This window comes from Chenopodium album, chromosome 22 (genome assembly GCF_948465745.1).
Source record: "Chenopodium album chromosome 22, dcCheAlbu1.1, whole genome shotgun sequence".
In the NCBI taxonomy this organism is placed as follows: Eukaryota; Viridiplantae; Streptophyta; class Magnoliopsida; order Caryophyllales; family Amaranthaceae; genus Chenopodium; species Chenopodium album.
In genome coordinates this window covers 30,609,717-30,633,526 of record NC_137855.1, presented here as the reverse complement: position 1 = coordinate 30,633,526, position 23,810 = coordinate 30,609,717, and the positions used below count along the sequence as shown (strand labels likewise).

At 35.1% G+C, this 23,810-nt stretch overlaps 1 protein-coding gene and 1 non-coding gene across 3 annotated transcripts; one reads left to right on the top strand and one right to left on the bottom strand.

Annotated features, from left to right (window-relative positions):
- The first annotated feature begins 10,772 nt into the window (after positions 1-10,772).
- Positions 10,773-14,518, top strand: LOC145605974 (1-aminocyclopropane-1-carboxylate oxidase homolog 1-like). Of its 2 annotated transcripts, none has more exons than XM_081662044.1 (3): positions 10,773-11,348; positions 13,638-13,884; positions 14,090-14,518. In XM_081662044.1, exons 1-3 carry the CDS (start codon positions 10,807-10,809, stop codon positions 14,360-14,362), a joined length of 1,062 nt encoding a protein of 353 aa, XP_081518170.1. In that variant the 5' UTR covers positions 10,773-10,806; the 3' UTR covers positions 14,363-14,518. The 2 variants fall into 2 exon arrangements, with proteins under 2 accessions (XP_081518170.1, XP_081518169.1); XM_081662043.1 differs by having other exon boundaries at positions 13,638-13,962.
- A 6,110-nt stretch (positions 14,519-20,628) lies between these two features.
- On the bottom strand, positions 20,629-20,735 carry LOC145606429 (small nucleolar RNA R71). Its single transcript, XR_014105308.1, has one exon. It is a non-coding gene; the product is annotated as a small nucleolar RNA R71 (small nucleolar RNA).
- Positions 20,736-23,810: the final 3,075 nt, after the last annotated feature.

The window sequence follows — 23,810 nt, the reverse complement described above, 5'->3', positions numbered from 1 at the left end:
TAAAGTTAAGCTGCAAAGGCTAACGGTGTGGAAAAGTATTATTTGATAAGAGTCAAATAATGATGACTCTTAGGCTAGGTAGGCTAATGATGTAAGGATCAAGCCCCCAAGTCTAGCTCTAAGTGAATAGGGATGAGCATTGGAGATCCCTTGATATGATCATGGTGTAAGTGTGTGAATGTGAATATGAATGCATTTTTATTACGTCCGCACCTCATTGTGAGGTTGCCTACGTATCCGTTAGGAATCAGGCTAAACGTAGCTCTAGCCGAACCTCGCACAAGTGTGTGTATACCTCAAAAAGGTCTTTTTAAGGGTTGTAACGTGGTTAGGCTAAAGGTTAAAGAAGAAGGGGATAAAGGCTCAAGACCCTAAATAAGCCCCCAACGTGTGCAACCTTGCTTTTGAATCTTTGAATTTCATGCTTGAGGTTTTTAACTCTTTTTTTTTAGCTCTCTTTTTTGCTTATTTTTTGCTTTCTCTATTTTTTTTGCTTTTGCATTTTTATTTTGATAAGTGTGGGCAATCCCGATCATGCGGTCTATCACTCACTTGGCATTCATGTTTCTCAGGCACGAACCGAGCACTCGATAAGAGACGCAATCTGAGACGTGTTCTTATCAAAGATATTTTCATATCAAAGACATTGGAACACTTGCCCTTTTGTACACTTTTATTTATTTATTTATTTTTGCCATTTTTTTTTTGAAATTTTTGGTAAAAACACTCAAGCTTTGTATTTAAAACTTGCATAAGTTGCACACCATCCCATCCCGAGGTTAAGTAGATGTGTGTTGAAGAAAGAAAGGTCTATCATTAGACGAGGCTCAAAGTGGTTTATCAAGAAAGGGATTATATACTTAAAGGGTGAAGACGGTATAATGGGCTACAAGGGGTGCCTCTAATCATGGGTATACCTTGTGCTTAGTTCGACCTTGAATTTTTTATTTTATATTTTTTTTTAACAATGCAACGCAATGATCATATGCAAGAAAATAAAATGCTCACTTTATTACAGGGAAAAGGTAAATGAAAGTCCTACAAAGTAAAAACTAGAGGAAAATGAAAGGTGTCTATGCTTAGACTTATTGGGGAAAGGAAAAAAAATACTTCCTCCGTTAATGGTTATTTGCAACAAAGGAATATTTTATATCTCACAAATAATACCCCTTTGTTGCAAATAACCATTAACGGAGGAAGTAAATAGAAAAAGAGGTCACGAAATCTTGTCGTTGAAGCTCGCCTCTTGTCTTGTGCCTTATCATCACTCGGTCTTCTTGCCGACTGGAGGCATAGGAAGCTTGTTATTGTCAATCAAATATTGGATGGCCTCCTTTAGCTTCCAACAGCTCTCAGTAGTATGACCCCTACCTTGATGGTACTTGCAATGTGCATCTGGATTCCAACTAGGCAATCTCTTTTCAGGTGCGGGATCTTGAATAGGTTCAATGGGAGTAATGAGTCCCTTAGTATGGAGTCGATCAAAGGCAACATCATAGCTCATCCCAATAGGAGTGAATTCTTTCCTTAATTCTTTCTTAGATTCTTGGTTATTCATGGCTAAGACTTCATTGAGTTCAAAGGTACTAACATTGTTACTAGAGTGTGTATTTTTGGAAGAAGAAGGATTGTCGTTCTTCTTTCCTTTCCAGCCACTGTGGTTACTATTGTTAGTAGCTTTTTGCTTTGCAAGGTCATCTATAATCTCAATGCCTATGTCGTAGACTGCCTTGAAAGTGTTCAAGTTGTGTTGATATTTCAAGTGTCTCGAATACTTTTCTTGTAAATTCTTGATAAACAACCTCACAGACTCCTTATCAGTAGGGACTTCAATCATATTAGCGGAACTTTCCCTCCACTTGTTGAAGAAGGAAGTGAAACCTTCGTTTTCTTTTTGTTTTAGAATCTCAAGCTGTCTATGGTCAATTTCAACTTGAATGTTACATTTATATCTATTGATGAAAGCGTTTTTTATTCCTTTGTAATTGGAGGTCTTTTCCTTATCAAGGGAAAAGAACCAATGTTGACAAACGGTTTCTAAAGATAGTGAAAACAAAGTGTGGAAAACATTCTTATCAATCCCCTTAATGTTCATTATAGTTTCAAAGGCCCTTAAGTGAAAATAAGGATTGTCCGTTGGCTTGAACTTAGGGATGTCATTGGCATTGAACTTCTGCGGAAGAAGATCCTTGTCCACCGAGACCCCTTGTTAGCTAATGCCCTGGAATCTATAGTCATTGGATAGTTTGCTCAAACTTTCCTGAATGAGCTCCATTTGTTGTTGTCTTGCAGGGTCATTGATTTGAAGAGTTAGACCCTTCAAAATCTCAGCCAGGTTAGCCACCTCTCCCCTAACTTCATTGAGTTCTTCATGACTTGCCATTATCTTCTTAGCTTTTTTTTCCTACCGACTGGCTTACCAAAAAGTAAGACTTGAACGAAAGTGTTGTCCTTGATTAATTGCCCTTCTCTCCTTGACCAAGTACTATGGAAAGGGAAATTAAGGGTAAGTTTTATACTAATTATTTTGACTCAAGCTGTATTCATCATGCAATAGATGGGAAGAGATCATGGAAGAATGAGAAGAATGATATGCATGGGGAAAGAATGTAGTGAGTGGGAAGATGATGTAAATGGAAGAATTATGGAGGAAATTAAAAATAAAATGAACCCCCCAACTCAAATGACAAAAAAAACGACTCATGCATGAACCTAAGACATGGTCATGGTGACATATGCAAAGTGTGTGCTAAGACTAATGAGTGTAGGTGACAAGTCAAGACTTGTGTCATGACCATGTGGCTAGACCATTTGACTAGACTCAAGCAAAGACTAAGTTAAGACTTCACGTATTAAACTAGATAGACTGTGGTATTTTAGTCATAACTTTTTATCTGTGACTCTGATTAGAACAAAATCAACGCCAAATTAAAGATAAAACGCGGGGCTACATATCCATAGGTTATACAACTCGTAGTTCTTCCTAGAACTCCGGCTATAACCAAAACAATTTGACGCATATGCAGCATACGGGAATAAAAATCCGGGTTGACTTAATGGAACTATGACTCGATTTAAGGCATATTCATTAGTTCAAATTAATTAATTAATTAAACAAATTCCTTTAGTCATTGGTTAGTTTATTAAGACTTATTTGCAAACACAAGTCAAACCAAACGGTTAGTTTAGTCACATATAAACTATGCACAAGCAAATAATGCACAAGTAGTCACAATATGATGTAATGAGTTTGCAACCTAACCATGGCTCTAGTTCTCTAAAGTTCAAGGATATGGGTTAGTCAAAGAGGGTCCATGGTTATGAGTCTGGATGCATCGCGCAGAAGACTTACCTTTGGAGGGGTTGGCGCGTATGGATGGGACCCTACAAGTTAAAAACATGCTTCCACGGTTTGGTGGATTCACTAACTCGGATGTACCCGTCGTTTCCAGGAGCGTTCGATTGGGTAGATGGAGCGTGAACCCCCAGAGGGTTATGGCCATATGTAGAACACATATGGGTTTCAGAAAAGTGAGAAAAACTCAATCAGGAAATAGAATCGAGCCAACAGTGCTAGAAATGGTCAAAACAAGAAGCCAGAGTTCTGGCTTGGTATTAGAAGAACTTGGCGCCAGACTACAGGGACTGTCGCCACAAAAGAACCCCTGTCGCTAAGCGACAGAACTGTCGCCAGGCGACAGAAGCTCTTTATGGGCGACAAGCCCAGTTTTCTAGACACTAGTTCCTACATGCCTTGGCAGGTATCTGTGTTCTTAGAATTTTCCAGATTTCGCAGTATTATTTCAATTCTAGTTGTGAAAGATATCACTTAAATTTCCTACGTGTAAAATCCTATGTTTTTGACTCATTTTGGATGGTCTATCCAATGAGGACCTTTTTTATGCCTATGACAATAATGCTAATCAAAATTACGCACATGAAAACTTAGAACTTTTCGAGTCTCATCCATTTTAAGTAATTGCCAAAATAAATTTTAGGAATTAAAATAGAAATCCTCCCCAGTGGAGTCGCCAAAAACTGTAGGGAATATTTCAAGCATCATAACCCTAAGCTTGAACCCCATTGTAATCATACACTTAAGTATGGTGGCGTCCAAAGGGAAGGAAAAGAGAGCAAAAGAGTCACCAACAAGTTTTAGGAACTTGAAACCAATCACGTGGTGAAGGTTACACCCTTTAACAATCCATGAGATCGTCAACTCCATAAGGTCTTGAACCAAATAGGGTTCGCCGGTTCGGGGATGAGGGTACGAATCCAATCTACAAAATAAAGGACTCGCCCTATAAAATAGGCCTCTACTTTATTCTACTCGTATTCATGTGCGCTCTTTGACTAACATGCAAACAATATATTAACACTAAACCTGTTTATCTATGTTGGTTGAATATTAATGCACAAATAAAACTATTATTGGCGATCACTTGAATTAAAATCATATTAGCCTAAATCAAATAATTAATTATCTTATTAAGCGTGATTTCAAGTACAAATTCCCTTTAACATGCATAAAAGGCGTGATCAAGCAATAACAATAATATATAATATCAAGAAACATAATAATAACAATAATAATTATAATCATAATAAGGCATAATAAAGCTTAATAACAATAGCAAGATCCTAGGCATAATACTAACAAGATTAGTAACAAATCCTAGCATGTCACTAAGCAATAAAGATCAAAGCTTTAAACCTAACATGATACTAACATGATTACATAATATTAGAAAGAATAAGAGGCATCCTAAACATGATACTAGAAAGCAATAAATAACATCCTAACATGATACTAGGAATAAATCAATATAAGTATGCTTTCTACAAGAGGAAAGCAATAAGATTACATACTTTGATGCCTCGTACCTCTTTCTAATAACAAAATACACGCGTTAGTAAACTTCAATGAAAATAATAAACTTAAAGAATTAAATTAAATGATTGAAAGAAAGAGTTAAAAAGTTTAGACTGGATTTGGGACCAAACCCTCAGAAATTATTAACCTTTCACGTCTAGGGCGAAGGCAACATCGAACTTGGCTAGGTGTGTCTAGATCTTGTGTTTGCGGTATTGTGTTTGCAAAAAGCTAGTTTAGAAATCAAGAGGGAAAGAAAGCTATATTGCTTAGAGAGAGAATAGAGAGAATTAATGATTGTTCATTGTAGATGATTAAAAACGGAGGTCCAGGACTCTATTTATAAGAAAACTGTCCGGAAAATCATAGAATTTGATAAGGAATAAAACTCCACGCTGTCCCCAACAAACCGACCTTGTCGCTAGAAATTCTGGCGACAAGCCTGTCGTTTGGCGACAAAGACAGTTTTTGCGGATTTTGTTTTTATCATATCTTTTGATCCAGAATTCTAAATAAGTCAAATAATATGTCGTTGGAAATCTCTTGAAGTCTACTTTCCAACCCAATTAGAATCAGATTAAAATCTTTTGTAGATAAAAAGATATAGCAGAAATAATAGAAGGGTGTCAGTTTTGGATAGAGTTTCGTATATCTTTCATATCTTTTTCGTTATAGCTCGGAATTAATATTATAATATATCATTGGAAATATAATTTCAAGATCTATCCAACCATATAAAATTTAAATAAAAAATATGAAGCACAAAATTAAAATGTGACTGGCTTTGGACATGTTTAAATTCGAATAGAATTAGGACTTTAAAAAAGGAAAGTTTTATAAAAAGAAAGTTTATATTTAAATCAAATTCCTTAATTTTATCTTTTCAAAAAAGGATAATTAAGATATTTTAGAAACTTATTGAAGATTCTAATCAATCCTAATTAGGTTAGGAATAGGATTAAACCTTTGGACCCTCCACATGATCATTGGGTCGTAGGTAAAATCTGGTTTGGGCCCAGTTTAGTATTTTGGCCATAACTTCCTCATTATTCATCGGAATTGGGTTTATAATATATCGTTGGAAAGGTCTTTTCAAGTCCCATCCAACTACACCATTATTGGACCCTTATCATGGACCAAACTAAACTGGATTGGACATTTTTATAAAATAGAGTGGGTTTTCGAAAACAGAAAGAAGGATTTTAATAAAAACTAACCGCAACACAAGACTTTTCACACTTTCACTTCATTCGATTATGGTTTGACGCGAAAGGTATTCATCACTGGTTTTGGTTTTGGGGAGACCCAATTGGGTGTCTACACTATAATTATTTTTAGCAAAAATACGTATAATCATACAAGTAATCGATTACATTCTAGAACATATAATCGCAAATAAAAATAAAATAGGAAAAGTTGCCACCATCAATCCCAACTTTGCCTCATCCGCCAATATTAATCTCAACTTCACTTTATTCACTATCAATCTCAACTTTGTACCCTATTAAAATTTATCACCCCCAACTAACCGGTCATCCAACCTAATATTACAGGTTACAAGACACGTGTCATCATATGATTGGCTTAAAATTTTAAAAAAAAAAAACAAAAAAAAACCCCAAAAATTAAAACCTAATCCCTACCCCACCAGGTGGCACCCTCTGCCACCATCGGCAGGCGACATCCCCTACCTCCTCCGGCCACCTTACCTTCCCCCTCCCCTTCCCCGTCCCCTTTCCATCTCCAGCACTGCCACTCCTGTTGTCGCCTCTAGTGGTGATGTGGTCGTGTTGCTGGATCTACGTCCTGCTGACACAGTTGCTGCGGCAACTGCTGCTACTGCTGCCGCCTTCGGTGGTAGCGGTATTGCGGCGGTTGCTGCTGCTGATGTTGTCGTCTACCACCCTCGATCTTCCTTCCCCCTCTGTTTTCGCCAACACCTCATCCACATCCAACTCCATAAACCACCCTCCATCTCCCTTCCCTATCTGTTTCTGTCGCCTTCCCCGTTGGTTTCCTCCCCGTCAAATTCCGACCAAATCTCTTTCATCCCCTACCAATTCCGACATCCCCTAACCCTTCCCCCACCGTTTCCGCCCCTTCTATTCCCTTTCATGGCGGTTTCCGCCCTTCCTTCCTTTCCTCGTTCAATTTCGACCACCGTGTTGCATTCTCCGTTGAATTCCGGCCATCCCCTTCCTTTCCCTTCCCTACTTCGATTCCGCCGTCTTTAAGATGGCTGCCATTATAGGTGGTTTCTTTTTTTTTAAAAAAATATTTGACCAATCACATGGTGACATGTGTGGAAAAAAATCCAACTCATAATTGTTAACTTGTTTAACCGGTTGCAAGTCACTTGGGAGTGATAAAAATTAATAGTGTACAAAGTAGGGAGTGATAGTAAATAAACAGAAGTTGGGATTAATAATGGCGAATGGAGCAAAGTTGGGATTAATGGTGACAACTTTTCCGAATAATTCAGGGTTTGTTTACGCTGTTTTTTTTTTTTTTTTTTATTTTATCTTATTTTTTTGTTCAAAAAATGAACAAAATACTTACTAATTCGGAGATTTCTGTTGCGATTGAAGAATTTCCTCGCTGATGCTAGACAATTAAAGTATTCTGTAGCAATTTTGTATTTTATTAGCTTGAAACATTTAAGAATGAAAGTTTTGATGAGAGAGAAAATGCTAGGAAAATTATGAATAGGAAGGTTGAAGAGAGAGAAAATGAATTTTGAAATTTAAATAAATGGTGTTTATTATTATTATTGTTATTATACATGGGGTAGGGGGAGATTAATTTGCAGCTATTGCATATAGTGGGGGTAAATGAATAGTGAGAAAATGAGGCTAAACTGTAGCGTACCAAATTCAATGGGGGGGTAGGTTTTACTCATCATCGGGTTTCAGTCGTGGATACATTTTTAGGTGTCTAAAGCAATACACAAATATTTTTAATACATAAATTCATGAAAAGATAATTTTCTTAATTAGATCATAAAACATTTAATTTATTTTCTATTGATTGTTAGAAAAAAATAATTTTTATTATTTATATTTAATTTATAATGTGACTATAAATATGATATTTCATTTGTCAGATATTATAATAAAATATTTAATGTTAAAAGTTTTTGTTCTTTTTTAAAATATATAAATCCTAAATCACTATTTGTAGTGTATGATTTGATAATTGAAATTACACTCTCAAAATTTTTTTCTTAATTTTTCGACCTTATGTGGAATTGATTTTTAAATTCTAAAATAAAATATTATTTTTTTTCACAGGTCAAAATAATGCCTTTGTATATGTTATCTCATTTGTCGGATATTAGGATAATATTTTTAGTGTTAAAAGATATTTTTTATTTAATAAATTTAAATCAAATCACTATTCATAGTTATTTTTACTTACATGACTCGTCAAAATAAACTCTATAATCTCATTCGATAATTTTACTTACGTGGCGATTGTTTTTTTTTTTTAGATTCTAAAATAAAAATGAATATCGTTTATCATTGGTTGAAAAAAAATCTTTGCTTATGTGGCACCCCGAACACTCCCAAAAAATGTCTCCTTTATTTATTTATATATACTAGAATGTACCCATGCTAATGCATGGGACATATGTATGTTTAGGAAAAAAAAATTAGTATAAGTGGAAGTTATATATTCTTTTTGGAAGGAAGTTATGGTTTTGTTTTAAGTTAATTATTTGGAGTTGTTGGAGTTATTTAGAAGTTATTTTCCAAATAAAATGCATGAGAATTAAGAGTTGGGGTTTTGGAGTGCTGTAGTTAAGTGTTGCAAAATAAATCTTAAATTATATATAATATAAGATTGTTCATTTTATTTTAACTTTAATTTTTGTATTCTAATTTTATTAATAAGCATTAAAGAGGCAAATGAATTCACCAAACTACTTCTTGCAAAAGGTCAAATGAAATCACGAGAAAAATACTAAAACTATATCTCACTTAAAGTTGGCAAGGATTTTTTGTGGCAATCCAAATATACGTTATTTTTTCCTTTGGAAAAATTGCCCGGAATAATCCCACCTATGGGCCGTCCGCTGAAAGTAATCCCACCTTTATACCCAGTCTGCTATAAATGGTCCCATTTTACTTGCGACCGGTTGAGCAGGTAATTTTTTTTAAGTAGAATTTACACGTGTCGCTCCTTGATTAGTAAAAAAAAAGTAGTAAAAAACCACCACCACCACCTAAGCCACACCAATTCAGCCACCACCACCCCAACCTAAACCCTGGAACCACCATCCCACCCACACCTGAAACCACCACGCTGACCGGAATCGGGACAGGGGAGTTCGACGACGCGGCTGCAAACGGTGGACGAGGGAGATTGACGTGACTGACTGCAATCTGGGGATGGGGAAGGTCGGGTGTCGGAGCTGGGTTTAAGGGAGTTGGTGGGTTTTCGCGGACGGAGCCTAAGTTTAAGGGCTGGGTTTTCGCGGACAATGCCTGGGTTTTCGCGGGGGAAGGAGTGAGGGAGAGGGTTGGTGGTTCGGGGGAGGGGGAGGGTAAGCTGGAGCTGGGTTTAAGGGATGGCTCGCCAAAGCCGCGTGAATGGGGTTGGCTTGGTTTCGTGAGGGTTTGAGGGTGGTTCATGTGGAGGTTCGTGAGGGAGGGAGGGGTTCGAGAGTGGATCAGGGGAGGGGTCCGATTGTGGTTCAGGGTGGGGGTGGCAGGGGAGGCCGGCGCGCCGGGATTGGTGGTAGAGGAGGTGGTTTGGCTGGTGGGTGGTTTCTATATTTATTAAAAAAATTTTAATTTTTTTTTAATTTTTTTAAAACTTTATTTTTTGGACTAATCAGGTGCCGACACGTGGCTAGTAACTTGCTATAACAAGTTAACTAACCGGTTGGGACCATAAAAAAAGATGGGGGGGTAAAGGTGGGATTATTTAAAAACAATCCAAAGGTGGGATATTTTCAGCGGACGGCCCAAAGGTGGGATTATTCCAGGCAATTTTTCCTTTTCCTTTTGTGGATCTGAACGAATGAAGCTAAAAAAATACGATATCCAAGCTAAAGAACTACTCCCTCCGATTTTTTTAGTACAACACTTTCTATAATCGATGTTTTTTGTAAAAATGCAACACTTCTTGAACAGAAATATTCCAAATTATTTTATTATATTTCACTCCTCACATGGTCCCCACTCTTATCCTTTCTTCTCTCACATTGTTACTTTAACATACGCTATCAGAAAATACAAATATACCTTTAAGTTAAATAATTTTTGTTCATCACATAGCAATTTTGTGAATACCTTAACAATTTTTATATTAAAAGTAGGCCTACAATTGATGACAACTAGGTAAAGTTGTTGATTTATTTACCAAAAACAAAAATTATTTATCACAAAGATAAACTTGAGCATCCTCATAAGCTATTCATCCATAATTACTTTTTGTTATCATTTTTTATTCCCAATGAACCTACACGTACACAAAATTTTAACAAATTTAACTCAACAACGTAAAGTACCGTATTAGACAAAGTGTTGCATTATTTGAAAAAAAATATAGGTGTAACTTGTAATCAAACTAAGTGTATGGCGTGAAGAGTATGCAAACTCGTCAAATCATTGATTAAACAAGACAATCTAACTAATTTTTTTTTATAGCTCTAAGCAATTATTTTTTATTGGTTTATTTGCTTGATTTTTTCTCACTTGATAAAGAAATGGCATCATGCCGACATTTTATGTACTAGTTTAGTTGTCTAGTATTTATTTCCAATTAATGAGGTGTACATGGACAAGCAAGTTGGTTATGCCTTGATTTCCTCATACATCTAATCCACTAATATTATATAACGTATGATTCTTCTCATAGTTTTCATCAACTCTAAATTAATCTAAGCCAAAAACAAAAATCTTTACAAGGAAAGATTTTAGGATCTAATGAACACCCAAATTGCCCTCAACGAAACACAAATTTGCTATGATCGTAATGATGAACTCAAAGTGTTCGATGAAGGAAAACTTGGGGTTAAAGGGCTTATAGATGCTGGAATCAAAAAAATTCCTAGCATGTTTGTTAGACCACTAGAGGATCGTTTGAAAGATTTTGGTACAAGTTGCGAAAATATAAGTGTGCCAATAATAGACTTTTCTTATCTTAGTGAAAATAAAGATCAGACTGCTGAGATTACTAAGAAAATCATTATGGCATCAAAAAAATGGGGATTTTTTCAAGTTATAAACCATGGGATTCCAAAGAAACTGATAGAAAGAATGATATACCGAAATCGAATGTTTCATGAACAAGATGATGAAATTAAGAAAAAATTTTATAGTCGCGATTTTCAATCAAAGCATGTGTACTTTTTTAGCAACCATGACTTGTACCAGTCAAAGGCTGCAAATTGGAGGGACACTTTGTATGTCAACGCTCGAAATACCGGCGGTGAAGTTGATCCTAAAGAGTTGCCTCTTATCTGTAGGTATATTTATGTCTTTCTCACACGACGTACACTTATTTATCTTCCAGATTTGATTTACAAAAGTGGGCTATTATGCATAATATATATATAATTTGATCCCTCCTTACCCTTAAAAAGTCTTAATTCACCCATAAGCTTTGTCTCTTATTACAAATCTCTTATTGAAAAAAAAATTATAATTCTCATTTTACCTTTACTTAATTTTAATTTCTTTTAAACATACAAACCTAACTACCAAATAATAATAGAACCAAGTATAATAATGAGAACCAAGGCTAAAATGAGAACTAGGAACTAATCTAAGCCCTTAGATCATGTTAATCAAACAGTCCACATGCTTCCGTGTCATAAATGACATTTTTCGTAATATTTTAACTTTACAAAGTAGTTTCCAATTTCTTATCTAAAAAGTAAATGAAAAATTAGTAAAAGTAAATAAAATCAATCATAAAGTAAATGAAATTGCCTTAAAAGTAAAAAAAAACAAATGGAATCAGTTTAAGAGATTGCTTAATTATAAGAATGTTATTGAACACCTTATTCGTCCGATTAGAATGATTTAATGGTCTAGATTAGTTCCTAATTATGATATTTATTATGTGTGTATGCATATATGTATGTATACCTTTAAACAACCAACCTCCACCCTAATTTTTTTATTCTACTTCTTAACACCTACACCAATGACTTTTACTTGGGGGGCAAAGGGCATAATATTAATTTTAGCCCATATACATAATTTGTCTTCTAAATATAAAAAAAGTGCATTAAGCTTTAATTTAGTTTGTGAGCAAATTAGTAATATATGTAGAGATGGAAATGGCTCCTGAATTGTATCCTAATCATGTGAATCTAATTCCATTTTATAGGATTAAAAATCTTCTAATTTTAGACCAACGGATTCAGAACAATTTTCCACGGACAAGACCTACATCTAGATTTTGCTTTTGACATCTAGATTCGATCAGTAAACCTATTTCATAATTTATTAAAACAATATTCACTTATTTATATTTTTGCTTTACGAAGGTTTTTTTTTCTTTTGTTTTTTTATAAAAAGTTTTTAAATTAGTACTTAAAATTACAGTTGATAAATGGTTCACTAATTGACTAATTTGAATCCTAATTAATATAATAAAAAATTTCTTCATTTTTAAATAAAAAAACTTCATTCTAACTTTCATTTGCTTGGGTTTTATCTAATCTATATTATATAATGTTTAATTTGACTTTCCTAATAAAAATTAAAATATACTACATTCGTTTCAAATTGTTTGCAAGTTTTACCAAATGTAGATGCTACCTAATACTTGCAGCAAATGTATTCCTTCCCTTTTAGGATGACATTAATCTCTATCTGTCTCCTCAACACATGCATCAATAATTTTTCTCTCTCTATGTTATACTCTCAAGCAAATTTTGCATTGGAATACTAGAGGCACTCCAAAGTTCCAAATTATATGTAACAGAAATAATATTTACACATTAAGTTTTATTTCTTATCATGTTGTTTATATGTAACTTCTTTATTTCTTTAATTTACATCGTTCATTCTTTTTAGTTGATACTTTTAGGCTTTGGGCACTAATCACATAAGTTACTTTGACTTTATTTTATGATTTATTCTTATGAAAAAATGTATTCATTTATCTCAATCACTATATTTCAAATATCAATATTTTTATAAAGTTTGAAAGTATATGTTGGAAAATATGGCTTAATGAAACGTTTAATTATAATGACACGGGAGAATCATTTTAAAAAAAAAGGTTATTTTTTTATTTTGGAAAATTGATGGTGCAAGCATGTAAGTTTAATAAATGAACTAAAAAAAAATGTTATTTTTCACTTGATTTAACAACAAATAAAATTACATATGGATTCGATGGATCTTGATTTGAATATGAAAAATCTCGTCAAATCTGCGGCATTGAGAGAATACATGTAGATCAAAAGAATTCATTCTAGATGCATACCGGTGACATCCTTCAATATAAGAAGCAACAGATTATTAAGCTAGTATATACGTTAGCCATTGAATTTTTATTATAATATGTGTAAATAAAGTCACCTATGGATTTCTTCTTAACAAGTGCAAACTTTAACGCAAGTTTAGTTGATTTATAAGAGGATACATATAAAGTGTGTACCATGCAAGTCAATTGATTTTGAATTATATATATATATATATATATATATATATATATATATATATATATATATATATATATATATATATATATATATATGTATATGTATGTATATTTATATAATTAATTCTTTTTGCAGAGATGTGACATTGGAGTACATTAATCACATTCATAAGCTTGGTGATCGCATACTTATGTTAATATCAGTAGGTCTTGGACTTGAGCCTGACTGTCTTGGAAATATGGCAAAATGTACAAAAAGTTGGGCTTTAGCTAACAATTATTACCCACCATGTCCAGAACCAGAATTGACTATGGGAACTGACGCTCACGTTGATACTTCATTTATCACAATACTCTTACAAGACAATATTGGCGGACTCCAGGTTCTTCATGAAAACAAATGGGTTAATATTGAGCCTGTTACCGGTGGTTTGATTGTTAACTTTGGAAATATACTTCAAGTTTTGTTTTTATACCTTATTAACTTTGTTTTTATACTTCAGGTTTTGTCAATTAGATTGCTTTGAAAATATCAAGTATTATATTGTTGTGATACACTACTTATAACTCTTATCTTATATTTTACAGATGATAACAAATGATTTGATAAAAGGTGCTTGTCATAGAGTGATTACAAAAAGTGTTAGACCAAGGCTTTCAATTGCAATATTTTTTAATGGTGTTATCTCATCAGAGAAGATACATGGTCCAATAAAGGAGCTAACATCTAAAGAAAATCCACCTATTTATAGGAAATTCTCAACTGAGGAGCTTGTCAAAAACTTTTTCTCTAAATCACTTGAAGATGTTGGATCCAATCTAGATTACTTCAAATTTCAGTATCGTGATGATGACAACTAATTGATATAGTAGATGTGTTATTAAATTGTGTTTATAGTTACATAATAAATAATTTTATATGATACTTGTGTAATGTTTTCTTTACAATTTCACGAGACACCATTTGTTATTATGTATTTTTTTAGAGATCATATTTGTAGCATTTTTTTTAATGGAATAGGGACGGTGATTTCTAGGGGTGCTCATAACCGGATACCCGAGATTTTGTGTACCCGGAAGTGTGGGTAGTGATTTGGGCGGCCATTACCCGACCCGGTAAAAGCGATCCTCACTGGGTACCCGGTAGGGGTGCTTATGAGACGAGACAACTCGCGAGTAACTCGAGTTTGACTCGGTCAAAACTCGACTCGAGTGAGCTCGACTCGAACTCGAGATTGACTCGAAATGTTAATGAGTCGAGCTGAGTTGATCATTACTCGACTCGAAAGCTCGTAAGAAGCTCGAATTCTTTCATATTATATTATATATAAAAAAAATAAAGATATTTTGATAAAAAAAAAACTTTTATTTTAGATTATACATTAATAATAAAATTATTTATGTACTCTTAAATGACAAAATTAAAGAGAATGAAAGTTGTTAAAGAGGGGCTGGTTTGTTCTTAAATTAGATCTTGAGAAGGCTTATGACAAGCTTGAATGGGTTTTTGTGAGAAATGCTCTAGAGTTCTTTGGGTTAGATTTGTCTTCTATTGATCTCATTATGTCATGCATTGCCTCAGTCTCTTCTTCAGTTTTAGTTAATGGTATCCCCACTGATAGCTTTAAGCCTTCAAGAGGCATTCGCCAAGGTGACCCTCTCTCTCCTTATCTTTTCATCATTTGCATGGAAGTTCTCTCACAACTTATTCATAAGGAGGTGGAAAAAAATTTGTGGAAGCCTTTTAGTATGGGTAGGAAACAAGTTCCTATCTCCCATCTCCTTTTTGCGGATGATATACTCCTTTTTGTTGAAACCTCCCTCGAGAATGTGCTTTCTCTAAAAGATACTCTTGATACTTTTTGTTCCTACTCAGGCCAATCTATTAGTTCTTCTAAGAGTAAAGTTCTCTTTTCTAGAAACACTTCCCAAGGAGATAGAAAGATGTTTTGTGATGCTTTGGGTTTTGGGGAATCTGATGATCTTAGCCCCTACTTAGGTTTTCCTATCTCTGCTAATAGACCTTATAAGAATAAGGTTAGATTCATAGCTGATAAGATCACCAAGAAGTTGGAGCTCTGGAAATCTTCCATGCTCTCTAAGGCTGGCAGACTTTGCCTAGTGAGATCCACTCTTAACACTCTCCCTGCTTACTATCTGCAATGCATGATGGTTCCCATCTCTACTCTTAACACTCTTAACAGCCACCTAGCCAAGTTTCTTTGGGGCAAATCAGATGATTCTAGAGGGTTGCATTTGGTGGGTTGGGATAGGTTGATTCTTCCTAGAAGTGGGGGAGGGTTGGGTCTGAGATGTTTTAAATCTTTGAATAAAGCTCACATGGTCAAGCTATGGTGGAGGTTGCTGAATCAGGAGCAAAATTTGGTTGTTCAGGTTTTAAAGGATAAATATTCTAAGCCCAATAATTTTTTCAAATCTTTTGCTTCTGGTTCCCATCTTTGGAAAAGCCTAGGCAAGGTCTGGAATTTTTTTAAGGACAATGTCCAATGGGGTGTGGGAAATGGTATGGATATCTTTGCCTGGGGTGATAATTGGTCGGGTTTAGGATCAATTAGAAGTCTAATTCATGGTCCTTTACAAAGAGAGGAAGAAGATATTATGCTTGATGAGTGCATGACTAACTGTAATTGGGATTTCTCAAAACTTTCCTTTGTTCTTCCTGAGCATATCTTAAATGCTTGCTTGAGTGTTCCTGTCCCTAAAGCTACTGATTATTGCAATGACTTCATTTTCTGTACTCTGAGTTGCAATGGTAAATTTAATTTTGCTAAAACAATTTTGTTGCTGGAAGGTGCTGACACCCCAAGCTCTGATCTTGATTTGAATTTTAAATGGATATGGGATGTTAGCACTGCTCCAAAAATAAGATTTTTAATATGGCTTTGTTACTTAGATAGACTTCCACACAAGGTTACCTTGTGTAGAAGAAATATAACTACATCTGATATTTGTGCTTCCTGTCACAATGCTCCTGAGAATACCCTTCATATTCTCAGGGACTGTGCTAAAGCAAAAGAGGTTTGGGATTTGATGCATATGCCTATCTCCTTTTATTCTCAAGATTTGCAAACCTGGCTTTTCACTAACCTTACCTTACCTCTCCCTTCAACTTCCCATTCTCAACTTCCCTGGCAAACACTCTTCTCTTTCACCATCTGGAAGATTTGGACAAAAAGAAATAACCTCATTTTCAATCAACTTATCCAACCCCCTGATTCATCCCTCAGAGAAGCTCAAGCTTTAGCTTGGGAATTCATGTCTTCTCTGAGAATATCTTCGGGTTTAAGCCCTCCTCTCACTACTCCTGCCTGTTGGTCCCCCCCCTGCTATACACACTCTGAAATTAAATTGTGATGCTTCTTACTCTTCTGCCAGTAGCTGGGCTGGGGTTGCTGGGGTGGTAAGGGATTCTGCAGGAAACTGGATCTTGGGTTTTTATCAGAAATGCAGGGTCAAATCGCCATGTTTGGGAGAGCTGGCTGCCATTGCAGCTGGTCTGGAGCTAATCAAAGCTAAGGGCTGGACTAGAGTGGATGTTTGCTCAGATTCAAAACAGGCTATTCAGCTCATTCTTCATGATTCAACTGTCAAGGATATTAGTTCTAATATGCTGAAATGGTGCAGGGCCCAACTTGAAGATATGCAGCAAGTTAATCTCTCCTATGAAGGCAGGAACGCAAACAGGGCAGCTGACTTATTAGCTAAATATTGTAGGTCCTCTCCGAATCAAGATGTAACTCTTGTAATTTTGTATGATTCACAAGACTGTATTCGGGATGTAATTTTGGAGGATAAGCCTCCCTAACTATCTTGTAACTTGTTGACTATGTTTCTTTTTTCTTTTTCTGCCCCCGGCTTTGCATAAAAAAAAAAAGATGTTAAAGAGAATGAAAAGATGTTATACAAAATCGAGAGTTTTACTAAGACAAATCAAATTGCAAGCTACTCGAGATCGACTCGGTCAAAGCTCGACTCGGTCAAAGATCGGTCAAAACTCGACTCGGTCAAAGATCGACTCGATTTGTCAACGAGTCGAGTCGAGTTACCCCAAACTCGAACTCGACTCGCATCATAAGCACCCCTAGTACCCGGTATTTTAATATATGTTTTTTTTCATTTTTTTAAAAAAATAAATTATGTTGTACATAGCTTTAAAACCTGATATTTTATATATTTCATTAAAAACAGAAACTGATGTGTTTATTTTACAAAAAAAAAAAAAAAAAAAAAAAAAAAAAAAAAAAAAAAAAACCCTACTGTTTTCACAAAAAAAATATCTTCTGTATTTTTTGATAAAAAAAAAGATCCGGCTTCTACCAAGGCATCAATAAAGAAATTCAGCTTCAAAAAAACCTGCTTCCACCAAAAAGAAAACCTACTGCAATTTATTGAACGAATTGAGGTGTGACTGACGGTAAGGGTCTGACGAAGGTTTGGTGATCGCGGACTGACAGAGGTGCGGTGGTCGTCTGAGAGTGAGTTATGGTGGTTACCAAGAGTGAGGTCGGTGTTCGCCACAAGTGAGGTACGGTGGTCGCGTGTTTGAGAGATGAGAAAGAAAAGAGGTAAGGTCGTGTGTAAATGAAACGACTACTCACTAAGTCCAGTAAAGTAGGTATTGAGTAAGTAATCCCAAGTCCCTAATGGAGTAAAGTGCCATCCAACCAAGAAAAAAAAATCCGAGTATTTAACGAGTACCCGTTACACTCAAAGGGCGGCCCATTACTCGACCTGCAAATCTAATATTTTAGCACGTCGAGTACCTTGACCCGCAAAAATGGCAAAAATTCAACAAATATCTGTCGAGTATTTTGCGGGTCAGCGGGTCTTTTTGAACACCCCTAGTGATTTCATCAAAAAGTAATAGCCATTTGGCACTTACAATAATCATCCCTTAAAAGAAAATTCGCAATACAAGTATTAGACACACTAAACTACTGGCATCACTTTTGAACCAATTAATATTTATATTTCTAACAAAAATGGATTGTAATTTTTATCTATATATAATACGCTCTTAGTAATTTTAATGTTTGTTATTCTCATACTCATATAGCTACACTTAATGATGAGTCTATTTTATATATATTTTTATTCCCCGTCCCACGGTCATATTTGTGCTTATTTGAGCTCTACGGAGCTATTTTTATTACTAATATACGTTTTCTAGTGTTTTTGTACAGTTGGTATTATTTTGTAAGAATTTGCAGAATTATAATAATTCCCGAGCTTATTGAGCCACTACAAAGATATTGGAGTTGGATCGTATTTTATGACCGGATATTTTAGCCCAAGGCCGAGTTAGAGGAATTTGGTTCAGTGATTAAGGGCTCGATTAAGTGAGTAGGCTACGAAGAAATTATAGCATGGACCAAGTAATGAGGAGAGGAAATTGGGCCAATTTGAATGAAGCCCGAAGTTACAATTAATATACTGATGTCAACTGGGTGTGAATTAGCGGGCCCGATCGGGCGAGACATCTTATTCCTAAATAGCTGATGTCGGTTTCGTGGGCCTTACTCTAGCAATTTTGATGCCGGTTTCGTGGGTCATTATAAATGCCCAAGGTTTACGCAGCTTGAGGGGATTAGTTTTTGGAAGATAGTTCTAGTTCTTGCTTTTCTTTATTATTAGTTTTGTTTCTTGAATTATAATTAGTGGCAGCTTTTATAATTTTGCTTTCTTTTAGATTAATTCTTTAATTTAGTTCTTAAGCTTTTGTCAGACTTATTAGGTTGTTTTGGTTTTGTAATTTCCACTTACTTTGTTTTCTTGATTTCCGATTTTCGTTCTTATACTTTTCTAATGTTTTATCTTGTGTTAACTTTAGTTTAATTTTATTGTTTTATTATTGCTTTCATTATTCTTGCTTTTATTATGCTTAGTTTAATCGCTTTGATTAGTTTAGTTTTAATTATGTAAGAGTAGTTTAATTCTAGGGTTTATGGGGATCCATAAATAATATGATGGGATGATTTATTATTGTTGATTGTCAATGCTTAATTAGTTTCCTATGATTGATTTAATGCTATGCAACTAGATTAGCGCTGGTTTAATTGTATGAGTTATGCAATATTGATTCGAGATTCGAGAGATGAGAATTGATATTTTAGGCCTAGTTTCAATAGGCAGGTTAATTTATAAATGGTTAAGTCGAGATTCGAGAGATGAGATTTAATACCGGTAGATTAATTCTGTGATTGTAATACATAGAGAAAACCCTTTATAATCTGGTTGATTAATGCATTGATGATTGATTATTATGTTTTACCCTGGAATATTGTTTATTGGTGAACCTATGCCCTAGGCCTTTTAATATTTGATTTCTCCCTACTTTATTTTCCCTACTCATATTCTTCGTAGTATAATCTTTAATTACAACAACATTGGTTACCCTGATAATTTAGATTATAATAATTAATTAGTAATAGAAAGACTAGTTTCCCTGTGGATTCGACCCTACTTCCCTATCTGCATTAGTTAGAGGACTTAGGTAATACTTTTGATTAGGGGATACGACTTTACCCTGTCAAAATTTGGCGCCGTTGCCGGAAAAACGGTTTTATTTTTATTTCTGATTATTTTTGTAGTCTAGATTATTATTTTTATTTTATTTTATTTTTTTTCCTCGTCTCAGAGAACGCAAGTTCTTTGAGACAGTTTTTCCTTTTTGTTTGTTTAATACAGATCAGAAATCAAGCATGAATCCACCGCCACCACCTCCACCTCGCAAGCTTAGCGATTATTCGCAGCCATCCCTGACAGATTTTCCAGATTTTCCACATCTTTCTCCTACACCAAATCTCGAGGGAGTACAATTCGAAATCAAACCTCAGTTTATTACTATGATTGAAAGAAAGCAATTTAGCGGAGCTAAGGGTGAAGACCCAAATCTTCATATTGCAGATTTCTGTCAATATTGCAACACCATTAGACAAACTGGGGTCACACAAGACCAAATCAGGGAGATTCTTTTTCCTTTTTCTTTGTGTGGTAAAGATAAATTATGGTATAATGGATTGAATAGAACTGCACTTGGTATTACTGACTGGGATACTCTTGTTTTGAATTTCTATAATATATATTACCCTGCAGAGAGGACAACTTTGTTAAGGAGTTCAATCCTAAATTTTTCCCAAGAAGCGGATGAATCTTTATATGACGCTTGGGAAAGATTTAAGGATTTGCAGAGAGGATGTCCCCATCATAAACTAGAATAGTGGCAGATAATCCAAGCTTTCTACAATGGGCTTGGATATAATTCAAGAATGATTTTGGACTCTGCATCTAACGGAAGATTTATGAATTTGGATGTGAATATATCGAGCAATGTTGTCGAAGAGATGGCTATTCATAATTCCCAATATGGGAATCCCAGAGGATTTGCAAATAAGGGAAAACATCAAGTCGATTCTATATCCTTTTTGCAAGCACAATTGACTTCTATTAGCCAGAAATTAGACAATATTAATAATTCTAATTCATCTTCTGTTGCTAATGTTTCTGCTATTGGTACTAACCCTGTATTATTTTGTGAAAATTGTGGTCTTGTAGGTCATTGGGCGCAGAATTGTAGGAGTTCACTTGAAAAGGTTAATGCTTTTCAGGCATATAAGCAAATTAGTCCATACTCTAACACCTACAATGCAGGGTTGAAAAATAACCAAAATATATCGTACAATAGTACGAATGTGCCTAACCCCCCACCACAGGTACAACAACCACAACAGAGGTACTACCAACCTCCACATCAGAGACCACAACAGGTTGTTACTCCTCCATTTGATTCTGACCTATCAGAAATTAAAACGATGTTAGGTACTATGCAGAAGCATATGCAGAGTAGAGATGCGCAAATTGACTCATTGATAGCACATAATAAAATGATAGATACTCAGATTGCGCAACTTTCCTCTACTCTGCAAACTCGCCAGCAGGGAGCCCTACCATCACAACCAGTACAACCTACAGAATATGCGAATGCAATTACCCTGAGGAGTGGTTCACACTATGATGGGCCTCCTATGCCCAAAGATGATGAACCTGTTATAACAAAAATTGCTAATCCTGATTCCGTTATACCAAATAATTTTGTTACTAGCCCTGCAGGGCTACAAGGAAGTACTAATAACTCTGATAATTCTTTGGAGGGTAAACCCCAAGATAAGAGTGGAGATGTGCAGGGTCCCGCTATTAAACTTCCATTCCCTAATAGACATTTAAAGAGTAAGTTGGATAAGCAATTTGGTAAGTTTCTGGAGGTTGTGAAGAATTTGCAGGTAACGGTTCCTTTCACAGATTTAATTACTCAAGTTCCTGCATATTCTTAATTTATGAAAGAAATTTTGACTAGAAAAAGATCTATTAGTGAGGTAGAGACAGTTGCTTTTACCGCAGAATGTAGTGTTATATTACAGAATAAATCTCCACCTAAACTAAAAGATGCGGGTAGTTTTTCTATTCCATGTCATATTGGTAATCTGATGATTGATAAAGCTTTATGTGATTTGGGTCCTAGTGTAAGTGTTATGTCATTATCTGTGAGCTCTAAATTAAATATGGGTAAATTAAAAACTACTAATATTACTCTACAAATGGCCGACCGTTCTGTTAAATACCCTTTAGGTATTTTAGAGGATGTTCCTGTTAGAGTAGGTAAATTTTATATACCTGTTGATTTTGTTGTTCTTGATATGAAGGAAGATTTGCAAATTCCAATTATTTTGGGTAGATCATTCCTTCATACTGCAGGGGCAATAATAGATGTGAAAAGTGGTAAACTTACATTATCGGTAGGAGATGATAATATTACTTTTAATTTAAATAATGTCCCTAAAAGTCCCATGTTAGAGGAAAAATGTTATAGTGTTGGTGTGGTTGATGTAAATAATTTTTCTAATAAGCCCCAAGCTCTCGTTAGAGATCCCTTGGAGGCGGTATTTTGTGTTGCATCTTCTGCTGGAAAAACTAATACTTGGGAAGATGATGTGGATGCTATAGAAAGAGCTCTAAATTGTGTAGGGCTTGGGTTTAAGGATGAACAAGTAGAGATAGAGAAACAAATTGGAGAAATTGAGCGCGTGGTGAAAGTCCCACCCGATCGGGTAATAAATGCTCAATCTTGTGGAAAAACGAAAAAAATTGAGGCCAAAGGCAAATTTCGTGCAGCAAGTAATGAAAAGACGTCAGTTCGGACTTGGGAGACGGGCCCGGTCGGGCCACGCTCGCTCGGTCGGGCGCGAGACCGCGGCAGCAAAACTGGGCGACTTCAAACAGCTATAACTTTTGCGTTTCTTAACGAAATTTTGCGTGTGACCTATCATTGGAAAGCTCTTCAACTCTACTTTCCAATGCAATTGAAATCACGTAATTATCATTTGTATAAAAAAAGTTATGAGCAAAATAGTGAACCTGACTCGTTTTTGCCACTTCTCTTACTAACACTTTGTTTCTTTTTTGTCCAAAATTGTACCAAGGTGATGCATTGCAATGTTTGGGATGGTGGTGGATACGATTTTGATGATGAGGGGTAGTCACTTGGATTACTAGCTTCCCTTTAAACCAATGAGGACATTGTCTAATTTAGCTTGGGGGGGATTTCTTGTATATATAGGTACTCTTTCTTTCCCTTTTCTTTTTATTTTTCTTTGATGTGCTTAGTTTAGTTTTTAATGCTTTCTTAGTATAGATTTATTGCTTTCTAGTATAGTTTTACTGCTTTCTTAAATGAAAAAAATACAAAAAAATTAAAATAAAAAAAAATCCAAAAATACGTTCCAATAAATTATGAATCATGCTTCCCTGTGCCCCTCGATGAAAATTTTTCAAAATTGTTTTTATTTTTGGTTATTGATGATAAATATTGTGGATTAGTTGATCATGATTTGATATTTGACTGCCTTGGAACCTTAACATGCGTCAATTTTGTCCAACTACTTGTGAATATAATGCTTGACTAGTTGATTTGGTTAGGAATGTGTGTTAGTTCCTGGTATGTCAATGAATTTGAGTATTGGTTTGCAACTATGAGTAGTGTTTCATGACTCAATATTATGCACATGTGGAGGACGAAGGCATTTATTCTTTAGGTAGCCTTCAGATGATTTTAGATACATTTGTTCCCTTCTTGCTGCCAATGTTGTTGCCTTGACTTTTTTTTGTTGTTTATTAGCCACATTACAAGTCTATTTTGCCCCATTGGTTACTAGTCCCAAGCTTGGATTGGGGGAGCTATTAGTGAGTGAGGTGAGGGAGTTTGTAGTGTGCACATTATTTGCACAATTTGGGT